Source organism: Lindgomyces ingoldianus, assembly GCF_010093535.1.
Source record: "Lindgomyces ingoldianus strain ATCC 200398 unplaced genomic scaffold BDR25scaffold_38, whole genome shotgun sequence".
Classification (NCBI taxonomy): Eukaryota; Fungi; Ascomycota; class Dothideomycetes; order Pleosporales; family Lindgomycetaceae; genus Lindgomyces; species Lindgomyces ingoldianus.
In genome coordinates this window covers 137,305-150,272 of record NW_022985199.1, presented here as the reverse complement: position 1 = coordinate 150,272, position 12,968 = coordinate 137,305, and the positions used below count along the sequence as shown (strand labels likewise).

The 12,968-nt window shown below is 48.9% G+C and overlaps 7 protein-coding genes across 7 annotated transcripts; 4 read left to right on the top strand and 3 right to left on the bottom strand.

The window, feature by feature from the left end:
• Nucleotides 1-407: 407 nt before the first annotated feature.
• On the bottom strand, nt 408-2,026 carry BDR25DRAFT_239236 (uncharacterized protein; the record flags this gene model as incomplete). The annotated part of the gene is made up of 2 exons (XM_033685667.1): nt 408-1,541; nt 1,610-2,026. 2 exons carry the CDS (start codon nt 2,024-2,026, stop codon nt 408-410), a joined length of 1,551 nt encoding a protein of 516 aa, XP_033542297.1.
• Nucleotides 2,027-2,231: 205 nt separating this feature from the next.
• BDR25DRAFT_306601 (uncharacterized protein) lies at nt 2,232-3,528 on the bottom strand. Its single transcript, XM_033690665.1, has 2 exons — nt 3,209-3,528; nt 2,232-3,135 (listed from the first exon to the last, which is right to left on the bottom strand). Exon 2 carries the CDS (start codon nt 3,042-3,044, stop codon nt 2,343-2,345), a length of 702 nt encoding a protein of 233 aa, XP_033542296.1. The 5' UTR covers nt 3,045-3,135; nt 3,209-3,528; the 3' UTR covers nt 2,232-2,342.
• Nucleotides 3,529-3,670: 142 nt separating this feature from the next.
• On the top strand, nt 3,671-5,194 carry BDR25DRAFT_346011 (short chain dehydrogenase/reductase). The gene is made up of 3 exons (XM_033694107.1): nt 3,671-4,373; nt 4,425-4,510; nt 4,568-5,194. The coding sequence occupies exons 1-3, from the start codon at nt 3,870-3,872 to the stop codon at nt 5,088-5,090; spliced, it is 1,113 nt and encodes a 370-aa protein (XP_033542295.1). The 5' UTR covers nt 3,671-3,869; the 3' UTR covers nt 5,091-5,194.
• A 1,402-nt stretch (nt 5,195-6,596) lies between these two features.
• On the top strand, nt 6,597-7,584 carry BDR25DRAFT_378606 (uncharacterized protein; the record flags this gene model as incomplete). The annotated part of the gene is made up of 2 exons (XM_033697559.1): nt 6,597-6,665; nt 6,844-7,584. 2 exons carry the CDS (start codon nt 6,597-6,599, stop codon nt 7,582-7,584), a joined length of 810 nt encoding a protein of 269 aa, XP_033542294.1.
• Nucleotides 7,585-9,279: 1,695 nt separating this feature from the next.
• BDR25DRAFT_203383 (uncharacterized protein) lies at nt 9,280-10,197 on the top strand (the record flags this gene model as incomplete). Its single annotated transcript, XM_033684417.1, has 3 exons — nt 9,280-9,403; nt 9,547-9,747; nt 9,803-10,197. Coding segments are annotated over 3 exons (720 nt in total), but the record flags the coding sequence as incomplete, so codon positions are not given.
• A 435-nt stretch (nt 10,198-10,632) lies between these two features.
• Nucleotides 10,633-11,440, bottom strand: BDR25DRAFT_360406 (uncharacterized protein; the record flags this gene model as incomplete). The annotated part of the gene is made up of 5 exons (XM_033696247.1): nt 10,633-10,974; nt 11,018-11,059; nt 11,089-11,166; nt 11,201-11,374; nt 11,435-11,440. 5 exons carry the CDS (start codon nt 11,438-11,440, stop codon nt 10,633-10,635), a joined length of 642 nt encoding a protein of 213 aa, XP_033542292.1.
• A 27-nt stretch (nt 11,441-11,467) lies between these two features.
• BDR25DRAFT_378600 (NAD(P)-binding protein) lies at nt 11,468-12,331 on the top strand (the record flags this gene model as incomplete). Its single annotated transcript, XM_033697558.1, has 3 exons — nt 11,468-11,504; nt 11,556-11,772; nt 11,845-12,331. 3 exons carry the CDS (start codon nt 11,468-11,470, stop codon nt 12,329-12,331), a joined length of 741 nt encoding a protein of 246 aa, XP_033542291.1.
• Nucleotides 12,332-12,968: the final 637 nt, after the last annotated feature.

Genomic DNA, 12,968 nt, shown 5'->3' with positions numbered 1-12,968 from the left:
GGCATCTTGAGTTTGTACTTCCCAACCAGTTATATAAATACCCCAGATAGTGATTTCTTCCAGTATGCAACCCGCCTTGCATGCTGACGTAAATATGAAAGAGTGTAAACGCCATAGTATGTTCATGCCACCTACCCATCCATGTGGACAATCCATCGAAACCCGCCCTGTGTGCCGACGTAAATATGAAAGAAAGTAAACGCCGTTGTATGTCCATGCCACCTCTCCATCCAGGTGAATTCACCGAGAACCGCCTGCACAAATGCAATGTGAAGTCCCAGCCACCATAACGCCCGGGCCCGTATCCGATGATGAGTAGGGTATATAAGGTGAAAGCCGGGCCACCGAAGAGTAATACTATAGGACGACGAAGAATTAGCAAGCCGAAGCCGAAGACCAGCAGGGCTCTAAACTCCGCGCCGAGGTCTCGGTGTACTAGCGCGGCTATAGCCGCCCATACTGCTCTGCGCGCTCATAGGAATGCCTCCCATTGTGCTAACTTCGAGGTGCGGGGCGATGGCACGAATCTGGCTCGTAATCTCGGGGACGGGTTGCTGAAAGCCAGGGGGTTGGACTTGGTACTCTCGTGCTTTGATCGGGGCGACAGCTGCAGCGAGCAACTTCTCGTTGAGGGTATCGTCTGGCGGAGCGTCGCGCATCATCAACATGAGATCCTGCTCAGCGTCCTGCGGGGCCAGTGGGGCCGGTGGCGGAGCAGAGGCGTTTACTTTCGACGCAATGTTTGCGGGAAGGATGTATGGTGGATTGACAATGAAGGGCCAGCGACCATTTGCAATTCCCGCTGGTCCCATAGCAGAGCGCGTTGCCCCACGGGTAGCATGAGGATTTGACGAAACTTGGCGACCCATATCAATGGGACCGGGCGGAGAATCAGAGTCGTGGTCAGCATCAGCGCCGTCTCCGTGATCAAAAGCATGGTCACCATTGACGCCATTCGTACCGTTCGCAGCGGAATCCTGAGCATTGTCTGGGTTCTTCATTTTAGCGAAGAAGTTTGAAGCAGCGACGGTCGCATGGTTCATCGCCATATTGAGCTCTTTCTCGGTGAAGAGTCGTTCGAGGGAGTAAGCAGAAGCTTCAAACTGAGCGTGCATGGTCTTCGCCTTTGCCTCGCGGAACGGTGAGCCTACGCCAAGATCCACATTCCGACCTGACGGGCCAGGGGAATCATTTTCGTTATCTTCGAAAAGCTTCCGCTTTCTCTTATTCTCAGTTCCGGTCGCCATATCCTCTTGGTCACCGAATTTGTGTCCCGTCCTGCGGGTTTTTCGTGGAGCCTGCGGGCCACCGGGGCTCGCCGGGTGCGTGATACTAAACTGATTAGGATGGAGAAGCATGGCATTGCTGTCGGAGAGGTCTAATTGCTCCTTTTCTCGCTTGAGCCGTGTAGTTCTAGCTGTGAGGCTTGCCGTGAGGCGTTCTCGGATCGTGTCAGCGAGCAGCTTGTGCTCTTGCTCAGCAATTTGGACTTTGTAGAGATGCGCGTTCTCGATCTCGTTCTTCATGTTCTCGTGCTTGTTCTAGAAGGAGTGGAAGTTAGCATTTACACAGAGGCGGGTTTCCAGTCGTAGGAAATGGAATAGCCTACCCAAAGCATAGTGAGGTTGAAGTCACGCTCCTCCAGGGAATCGTTGACAGCTTCGACGAAGCGCGCGTAGTGTTTCCCAACCTGAGCGATATAGTCGGTGCCAGCGCTCGGCGCAGCAGGGAGATTACTGCCCATGATCTGCGAAATCAGCTCGGCGGCTTCCTCTCCACCATCCTCAAGCGGCTTGTTGGCATAAGGGTCAGCCTTGAGAATGAGGTTCAAGTCGGCTTGAAGCGCTGCGAGCTGGGCCCTGTAGTGTGAATCCCTGTTGTCTGAGAACGAGGCCATCATCTCCGAGAGCTTGTCGGCCAGCATCGTACGTCGCTTGTCCCGCTTGGAGACCATGGGTTGCGGCGAAGTCGCCGAGTGACCAAGTGGGAAGTGGTCGGATGGCGAGGGGCTCCGGTTGCGAGCCATGGTGGAATCATTCAATTGAAAAGTTGTGGAATGGTGAGAAGAAGCTGGGAGCGAGTGATCCATGCGGACCACTCACCGAAGCGCTAGTCCTTATAAGGAAGAGTGTATCGGCTTCGGAGAAACTTTGTCAGGCTTGGCAGGAACATGGAGCGGCACGTGACTAAGACAGGGACAATTGGGGGGAAGGCAGTTGCGATTGAGTGCAGGCTAATCTACCCAGGGACCAATGATTCTTTGCATTAGGTCTTCAAGGAGAAAGCAATAGCGAAACCAAACGGTCAATCCACCCATCGTCCTCCCCTGCACTGTCCCGCATTCAGAATCCTTCATCAGACGAGGAAGAGTCGTCAGATGACATGCGATGAGCTCTGGCAGGCTTGACAGCAGGACTCGTGACATTACGAGTGCGGATCTCTGCGCAAGCCTGCGCAGCCCTTACTTCTCGCTCCTTCTTCTTTGGCCCCGTCCTCTTTGGGGTGACAGTGTGTGGGATGCAACGGCGCGTTTGTCCTCTCCCGACCCAATGACCAGAGCAGTAGTCGTCTGCTGGGGCGAATGAATGGGGTTGCAATGTCCGCTCTGATCCGCAGAGGACCAGCTCGATGTTGTCGTCGGTGCTGCACAGTCGCGTGGGGACATTCGGGCTCTTGTATGCGCCAAAGCAGGTCCACAGGGCCATATTGCCACCAAAAGCATTTCCTCGGACGGTTGCCAGATTGATCCAAACCTTCTTGGGGTCATACTTGTCGACGGTGTATTGGAAGTCGATCTCACCCTTGCCCGCGTGGATCCCATTCAGACGATCCGTCACCTTGATTGCGATTCCAGGGTTGGCTTCAGTGCCATAGCGGAAGACTTCCTCGTAGATGTGTCCAGGCTGGACAGCATAGTTGTCGGCAGCTCCATAGACCTCAGGCACTGACCAAATGTAGACGGGATGGGTGCAGAGGTTGGTGATAATCGCCTTGGATTGTGCGAGGGTCACTAGAGCGCAGAGTGTGAGGACTTGTTTGATCATTTTGATGCCTGCTGGGTTGAGAGAGGATGGAGGTTGGATAGATGAATCAACAATGGAATAGACTGGTAGTTGACTGATGATGGATCGATGACTAGAATGAAGATGAGACGGAGAATTAAGAGGGAGGATGGGCTTATAAGGGCTCCATTACCCTTCCTACTTACGTGGTGTTGCAGGGTGACGGCGAGGAGGAAGTCACTTCCCAGCAGGCAGCGTTGAAGATACCCCCGCTCTGTTATTCCACCGACGGTCGGGGCTCCTTCGCAGCGCGCCATAGACCTTATTTGCCTTGGTGGTGATTTCTAAAAATTGGGAGTGGCATGCTAGCAGAGGCCGTGGCTAATACATCAGAAAGTCGGTCTTTCCCAAAGGGACTGACTTGTTCATCCTCCCACGCAGCCGCCTCCTCTGGTGATTACATATTGTTCTGGACCTTGCAGCAGAGGATGTAATCACCACTTCGTGGCTGCTTGGTGTGGAGAAATTGGAACGTAACTAAGTTGCTTTGAGATGGGACGTCGGTGGTCAGGCTATCAAATGAGATCCGGAGCAGGCTAATTGATACGGAGCGTGCATGTTGTCCAACTGCACCTCCGTCCTGCCTGAGGATGAAACACAACGAACCTCAGGTATTAGGCGCTGTAGGATAAGAACACCATGCCTCTCCTTTCCTTCTGTTCTCTCCAACCGTCTCGTTCTTTCCAATTTCAGCTTCCGGGTAGCTCCAGGCATTCGTAGACCCTAATCTAATTCCGCACTTGCATCCATCCACCGTGCTTTTACACACACCCCGCCATCCCTCTTCCACTGCTTCTATAACCCACCATGGGCGCCAGAATCAGAGAGATCCCCGCAAAGTTGCCGAAGAACTTCGACAGGCCAGATGAGCCGTGGTACCACCATCTCACAATCGACCTGATATGGAAAGTCCTTGGCTACACCGTCTTTCATCCTTGGGTGGCATGGGTCATCGTTCTGTGCCTGCGCGCACAGGTCACACCATATCAGAGCCTCGAAATGCAGATCGCAATAGTGTGGGCCTTTCTCACGACTGGACGAGCTATATTTGGCATAATCAATGCGAAGCTCGCGTATGGCAATGCGCGTGAGGTCGACCTGAGCGAGGAGGTGATTGTGATAACGGGCGGTGTCGGAGGCTTAGGCGCGCTGATCGCCGAGGTTTATGGGATGCGGAATGCGAATGTGGCGGTATTGGACACGAAGAAAGTGGATTTAGAGGAGGCGGAAGAGAAGGGCGTGGTGTATTATGAGTGCGACGTGGGTGATGCTCAGCAGGTGGATGAGGCTGTGAAGGAGATTGTTGAAGATGTAAGGCATTGTGTTTCCCGGCGGTTGGGTTTAGCTGCTAATGAGCTTTAGCTTGGCCCTCCCACAATCCTAATTAACAATGCGGGCATTGTACACACACAATCGATCCTGGATTCCACAGCGGAAGAAGTTCGACAGTAAGCTCTACCCTAACCCTTTAACCCCCCCCCAAGTACGCTCACAGCTTCGCACAGAACCTTTCGAACGAATACCTTCTCTCACTTCAACACTCTCCGCAGCTGCCTTCCACACATGCTGAATGAAGGTCGCGGCACCATCGTAACCGTCTCCTCCGTCCTCGGCCACCTCGGCGCCGCGAACCTCTCCTCTTATACCTCGTCGAAAGCTGCCCTCCTCGCCCTCCACTCCTCTCTTCGCGCCGAACTAGCTCAACATCCTAATGGCGAAGATATCAAAACAATCCTCGTCACGCCTGGTCAGATGAGCACTAAGATGTTCGCTGGTGTAAGGACGCCGTCAAATTTCCTAGCCCCAGTTATTGCGCCTGTAGATATAGCAAAGGAGGTGATAGGACTAATCGAGAAGGGTGAGAGTGGGGATGTGGCTGTCCCACTGTATTCCAGGTATATTCAGATTCTGGGGGTACTGCCTTTGGGCGTGCAAGTTCTTATTCGGAAATGGAGCGGCATTGATACAGCCATGGCAAAGGCGGGGCTCATGAAAGCCGACAAAACGGCGTTGAACGAGAAGAGGTGACGCGGAACAAGAGAATGTGACTGTCTTGGCTGATCTAGGTCTCAAGAGTCACATCCCGTGCAAGCTATAAGAGTGTCCGAGCATGTTGTAGCATCTGTACCAATATCGCATTTCTTATCATGTATAAGACACCCATATTTCCATATCAGTGCTCCAATGCATCATTCGATAGTTGATTGCCTGCACTTCATCATGGTGCTTCCTTCATTCCTCCACTCCTCTCCATCCCATCTGCAGCGTCCCTCCTTGTAATATCCCTGCTTCACTGACTAGTACTTAGGTCTTCGGCCAATAATTCGGTACTCTCGATTACCCTCCGTTGATGGGCGGAGATTTAACTAACCCTGGCTGATGTTCACTCAATTACAGGAGTGACCGGTATCAGTTTCCAGTTCCTGTACTTTTTTTATTCTAGCCGCTCAGAAAGGCGTTTACTACATGAATGTTAACGCTTTTCAGGGGAGGTGCATGTAGCCCAGAAAGTGGCGATATTATAAACCGTGCCATATGAACAAAGATACCCCAGCCCAGAGACAGTGCATCTACAGATGTCCTACAATACTTACAAGTATTAACTACTTTGGTACCTTTAAAAGCAGACCTTGACTAAATAGTAAGAAAGCACAGTTGGAATCTTAGGTTACTTATATTTAAGCAGGCTGTTTAATTATAGATAATCTATGATATTTAGCCTTTAAAGCAATAGCAGACTAAAGCACCTAGTTACACTCCTTCTAACATAGTTTTTTTTTTACTAAGGTTTTCTAGAGTCTAGTTACTAAGGATAAGTAACGTCTATCCAAGCGAGCCGGAAAAACCACCTGTGCCGGAAAATATGACAGGTACTTTGACTTCAAGCAGCTATAACTCTGCGCACACGTCGAGCCTCACCAAAATTATGCATAAATAATGTACTGTGGCTATTTTCAAAGGTCTAGGGCGCTTCTCACCTATAAATTAGGCTTCCACTGTCGCCTTCGCGACTGATCTGCAGAGAGCCTCCTTCTATAGCGTGACAGAGTTCCTTCCCTATAGCACCACTATTAAGATCTTACCACTCTATAATACTCATAAGCGGTCTTATCAGGCCTTAGAACCTCGCTATGATGCTGAGAAGTTATCACTAGCCTTGTGCCTGCTGTCGCGCACAAATTCATGCAAGGCCGCTTAACCCGGTCGGTACTTCCGATCAAGCCAACTACCAATTTCAGCTAGTGTACATTGACCCTGCAACTACATAGCCATTGCAGTGTAACTTACTTGTGATGACTGTTAAGCCTGTAGCTGTGCGGAGTCTTGGCGGGCGGGCCTCCTGTGTCACGGCACTAATTCTCAGATCTTGCTAATAGGTTCGTGCACTGGTCACGTCTATACCCCACTTCCTCTTCATTTCCCCATCATGATCTCTTCGTCAATACACAGTGTTGTTCCCAATATCAATCTGCCTTCGAGCCCTAGTGTGCCGTGACATCGCGTCTGTCTATACTGCAAGCTGCAGGAACAGCAATGGTGCCTACTCTTCCTCCCCCAAACTTTAGTGCCTTCCTGGCACTTCCGCTGGAAATTCGCCAGCAGGTCTATTAATTCTGCATTCCAGAAAACCTTTGCTTCAATTGTTCTGGCTATATGTACTACTAAAATCGCCCTAAAGGATGGGTCAAGCCGCTCTAGCGCTTGGATAGGTCTTAGGATAGGTACAACACAAGTGGAGCCAATTTTTCCTTCAAAGAAAACGACTGCCCACTATAACTAGGAGAGCGTTAGGGTCTCTTTAATAGATGAGGAGGTTAGCGACAAAGAGGACGAATATGAAGCCTGTAAGCTGGACAACTATTGTCAGATATCTCAGCGATATCGTCCTAGAATTTCCCCGTCTCGTCGAAGCGCCTTACCTAGACTCCTTCTCGTTTGCCGCCAGATTACCGATGAGGTAAGAGCAATGCTGTACGGAGGGAATACCTTTACAGTCAATGTTCACGGTGACGGCCAATCGAGTCTCGTGGGTTTGTTTAGTTCTGAGACAAGGGAGAAAATGCGGAAGATGATCTTGGTCTTACGACCCATGGGAGTTTCCTACCACCCCGGTTTCTGCATGGACCCGAAAATTTGGGATGGTGTTCTCGGTAGCCTTTCAATATTAGGGGTTATCGCTGAGCAGCCAGAGCCGCCTTCTCCGTACGCATGGCCCCGAGTGGAACCGGAGGATGTCTTCGAGGAATGGACGGTGTGGTTAACACCAATCTTGGAGTACCTAGGCCAGGCACTTCCCAGGACAGCTCAAATTGTGGTGGATGCGAACAAGGAGGAAGACACAGTTCATATTTTGGAAAAAGTGATACCAGGACGCTGTCACTTTCAGCGCCTGCGCGCGGCCGACTCCATATTCAGAAGAGGGGAGTTCTCTCTGGAGTCAGGATACTGGGATGATGACGGACCGACCAGCTGTAGGGACATCATCAACGAATATGACTACGACTATTACTATTCCGACTGAGCCTCGTGAACCGGTTACCAAGAGCTGGATACTTAGGCCCTATGTTGCATACTACTCGTCGAAGATTATGTAAAGGAAATCTTGGCCCATGATAGATGCTTCTGGAAGAGCGCCACACTTTGAACCGACTAGGCATAGCGTAGAATACAATACCCACGACTAAGCGTTTATACGTAAGCCCACTAAATCCTCATGTCAAGACATACTGAAGCCTCTCCTCCCAGGATAAATTCGGAATGTATACATTCAAGGATTTAATGTTCTTAAAAGTATACGGCTATCTTTTTATCACATAAGCTTATTGACAAACTATTCCGAAACTTAATATTTTGTGATTAATCATAGTACAATAGGGGGTTAGGAGTCTTAGGACTAAGACAGGTTTTGATACTCTGAAAAGAACGATGCATAGCAAACTAAGAATATAGTATTTTTTTTTGCTGCACTCCAGATTCTAAGAAAGAAATACTTATAAAATAATACTACCAGAACTACAACGAAATTTCGCTAAGGGGGAGAAAGTTTAGAGGCTTAAAATTTTTTTATTCCGGCACGGGTAGATTTCCGGGACGCGTGGAAGGACATTACTACCTAAACGTAACCTATATAGTTCCTACCGCAGGTACATCACATCAATAGGGGTTCTTAGCAATAGCTCTGGTCCAGATGGTCCGTAGGGTAGGTTGATTCCATTCTGTGAGGGTTTGGGCAGTCAATGTGTTGTCGTTCTTCCGGAGGAGGGGGTATTCTCTTTGGGTCAATATTGTTTCATAACAAGGTTACTTGAGACAGCCAACCGACCCCTGAACTAGCATTGAAGCCAAAGTCGCAAAGAAAATCGCGCAAATCGTGCAAAAATTCTCTGTTAGGAAATAACAGCAACAGGGAATCCCACCCTCGCTAGGGATTGCTTTCTAGCCAGTACTATGCGATGCTATGCATCTCGTTACCGAGTAACCTAAGCCACGCAAATTTCTTGCAATTCTATCCATACAACAAATCTCGCAAAAACCTGGTGCTATCCACGATGAAAGTGCGGATCGGTGATTCAATGGCGGGCACCTACCCCTATATGCGATTGTGTGAAGCTTTGAGAAACGGTGAGATACTCTAAAGGTTACACAGAGCTTACAGAAATGAAGTTCTATCACAGTCGTATTCCTATTGCAGGACTACCGATCTATTATTCGTCTCTAAACACGACAAAGGCAATTGTCAAGTTTCGCCCGCCAACGTCAGAATGCTGCCTTGACCAAAGGAGGTCATATCTATTCACAATATAAATTGTCGTTTTCAGGGGCCACATTCCTTGCGGCTGGCTCATGTCTCCGTCTTACGTAGTTTTGCGAACGACACGAAAGGCAATACGGAGTCGACAGATTTCTTTTATCCGTTCCCAATATGTCGCAGACGATTTTCTCGGCTGGCATATGTTCTCCTTATATACTGGGTGGGTGGTTATACTAGATGTCAACCTGGACGGTCGTCATGGCGCTCCCTACGATCCAAGTAGTTCGTATGGTGCAAGTCATTGTAGTTTGCACGATTATTCTGACTCTTTTCTCCACCGCGAGCCACTTCAAGTCAGCGTCATCCAGGGAACATCTTCCCTCTATCCCAGATCATGTCCCACAAAGCTTTCAACCACGGCCAAGCCTATCATTCAAAAAGAATCCACCAAAGCCAGAGCCTGCGAATTCAACACTTAATTTCCAGGAGATACTTTATATTAGCATGCCGCATCGAACGGATCGACAAGATGCATTGTCGTTGTTGGCAGCTGTGTCGGGCATAAAACTAACCTTGATTCCTGGGGTGTGTATTCCAATCCCACCTCACCGTAGCGAACTACCATAAGAGCATTGCTAATATGTCTCTCTCAGATCGACCCAAAAACTATTCACCACAAAGCTGAACCGCACATGATTGGCAGAAAGAACATGACGGCGACCCCAGCATTAGGGTGCTGGCGGGCGCATGCAAATGCTTGGCGATATATCATCGACAACGACGTTCAAACTGCGCTTATTGTCGAGGATGACATCGACTGGGATGTAAATATTAAGGAAATCATGGGTTTGTGGGGTTGGCAGTTGCGCTTTAATAATACAATCCGGTGGGGGGAGAACGTAGAGAAGGGGTGGGAGGATGAATGTCCTTATAGTATGCAAGAACTATAGGTTGTATTTCTCATAATTTACTAACGGTTTGGTATTAGGCTGTGACTGGGACGAGCTCTGGATGGGCCAGTGCGGTAACACCGTCAACAAAAAGCGACTAGATCTGCACTGGACATATTCAGATCCTAATGGCCCAGATATTGGCTCTACCATCGAAGGCTTCCAAAAAGAATTCAGGGATATCTGGAACATCACTGGTGGTGACGGCATGCGTGTAACTTCCGCAACTTACGGTCCGCTCTGCACAATGGGATATGCGGTGTCTCGCATGGGCGCCATGAGGATGCTCTATCATATCGGCGGATGGCATGGCATGGGATTCCCAGTCGACAATGAAATTGCTTTCAAGACGGAGGACGGATATATCAGTGGATACACAATGACACCACCGGTTTTCACTCCGTGGAGAGTTGGCGGTTCGAGAGATACCGATAATGCTCCGAGTAATAACGATGCGCCGACGACGGATGGGGGAAATGAGAAAGGGTGGAGTAAGGGCCTAAAGAACAGTGTTAGGAAACATCTCTCACAGGTATTAGACAAGCATTATTGGAAAGATATAGAGAATAAGGGAAATAGACTTAATAGTTTGTAAGAGCTTGTAGTTTCAAGGTTTGTTATTTTTGGCACTTTTATCCTAAATAGCTTAGTTAGTATGTCAACTTATGACTCAGTTAACTTATATAAAAAAGATAAAAAGAAAGCTTCTAAATCTAATGTAAGTACATTATATCTAAGTCTGTTGCTGATTATAAATAATTTAGTGTTTTTATACAAGGTGTTAGCTGTGCTAAGAAAAAGTGGCTGTCTTAATAGGGTGGCCGCTTTGGTGGTAGAATACGTTAGTTAATTTAAAATTTTAGTTTTCTCAAGGCTTATTGCACCGCCGATGTCGCCACTTCGTAAGCCACATGTACCACTGGTCACCAATGTAAGAGAGGACGGAGGACGAGCAATTTCGGGAGGGCATCGCTAAGCGTTCAAGAATTGATTGTTGATATAATCGTACAGGAATGACCCTCGGATTTAAGGAGGACGAGCAGTCTCGGGAGGGCATCGCTAAGCGTTCAAGAATTGATTGTTGATATAATCGTACAGGAATGGCCCTCGGGTTTAAGGAGGACGAGCAGTCTCGGGAGGGCATCGCTAAGCGTTCAAGAATTGATTGTTGATATAATCGTACAGGAATGGCCCTCTGATTTAAGGAGGACTAACTCCGTCTGGGGAACTGTAGGTCAGAGACGGGGTGAGACGATGTGTACAGCGAATAAAATAGGGCGCTGGATAATTGTGGACTAAATCCGGAGGAGGATGGCCCCATCACTAAGGAGTCCGCGGACCCCGTCCAGGTGTACTGGGTTTGGAGAGTGCTCTCCTTGGCAGCGTATTGTGAAGGGAACATCTACACCGTCACACTATTCCTTTCCAAGGAAGACTTGCGAGATCTGATTGGTGTAGATGGCTCCCAAAATCTCATTGTTTGTCCTCTTCTGCCCTTTATGAACTTGGCAGTCTTTTAGCTCGGGTTTTACGGTGGTGGATTCTATCTCCGTTTTTGAAATGACGGGAGAAAACCCAATCTCCGTTAGGGAGAAAATAATTTCCAAATCCTTTTGTTTTTAGCATATATTTTATAAGATTGGATTCCGAGAAGATGTATTTGTCTTCACTAGCATTCAAGCTGTACTATATTGCACTAAACAATGGCTGCAATTAAAACACTTGTCTTGATTACTGGCGGTAAGGATGCTTTCTCCAATAAAATTAATTCTTAGCAACCTGACGTCACAGGAAACGGAGGTATTGGCTTCGAGTTAGCAGTGCAACTGCTGTCCGATGCATCCAAGTACGTTCTCCTCGGAAGCCGTTCTTTAGCAAAGGGACAGGCCGCCGTCAAAGATTTGCAGTCACGAAAGCTGCCGGGCACCGTCGAGCTCATACAAGTCGACGTTTCGAGTGAGGACTCGGTGGTCACCGCCGCCAAAGAGGTCGAAAGTAGACATGGCAGGTATGACTCTGTAGCCTACATCCCCTATCAACTTCTCCTCCCTTACCTTGGGTATTAAAAAAAACTCTCCAGACTCGACGCTCTCGTTAACAACGCCGCTATCGGTACGCCACCAGGGTCACTCGCGCAGCAACTAGACCAAAGCTTTAGGACCAACGCCACGGGCCCGGCAATCATGGTCGAAGCCTTCGCTCCACTGCTCAAGAAATCAACCGGGACACCACGCATCGTTAATGTAACGTCCGGGGCCGGCTCAATCGCAACACGCCTTGACTCTACATCCCCGTTCTACGATATGGGGTTGGTGCGGTACCGTGCAAGCAAGGCTGCCTTGAATATGATTACGGCGTGCCAGTCGGTCGATTATGGCCCACTAGGATGGAAGGTGTTTGCCTTTTGTCCAGGGTTCACCGTTTCGAATCTTTCTGAGCAAAACACTGCGGCGAACGGCGCGAAGCCGACGAGCGAGGGTGCGGCTCCGATTGTGGATATCTTGAATGGGAAGAGGGATGGTGAGCATGGTGGATATTTACACGTTGATGGCCAGCACCCTTGGTAAATTATTTCAACGGATTCTAGAATATCGCCTAGAAAATGAAAACACAAATGTGTCCTCTTTATACTCGGAAGGACCAAGCGGGGGATCTGTCATGGAAGAAGTCATTGTGAGGGTGAGCAAAGGATCGGCCAAGTCCATAGACCCTCGCTAGTTGGGATGTCAGTTGGCCTGGTTCGGCATGATGTTGAAACTCTTCTTTCAGTAGCAGCGTATACTAGCGCCGGGGTGGCAATACGTTGCTTAACAGCCTCGAGTTCTATATCGCTTCGTCTCCAGGACCTCCCTTTATTTTCCCCACCAAGCTTTTAGACCACATCGGTAGCCATCGAGATCAGAGTCTCGATTTAAGTCTCAGCTACGGCTTTGAATCAAAGAGAGCCAGGATATCTTGATAATCTTTGCGGCTGCGGTTTTATACGAGAGCAATGATAGTCTCCTTGTCAACTAGATCGGTGCCCTGATCTAGCAAAAGTCTTAGTGTTGAAGAATGCTTTTGCAAATGTAACCAACCCAAGCCACTATCTACTAGAGTATCATGGCCGCCCTAAAGGCTCCACATCAATACATTACTCTTCCGCTACACCGCCCCCCAGGCTTATAGAAAATTCAGCGTCACCCCTAGCGCGGCTCTTAACCT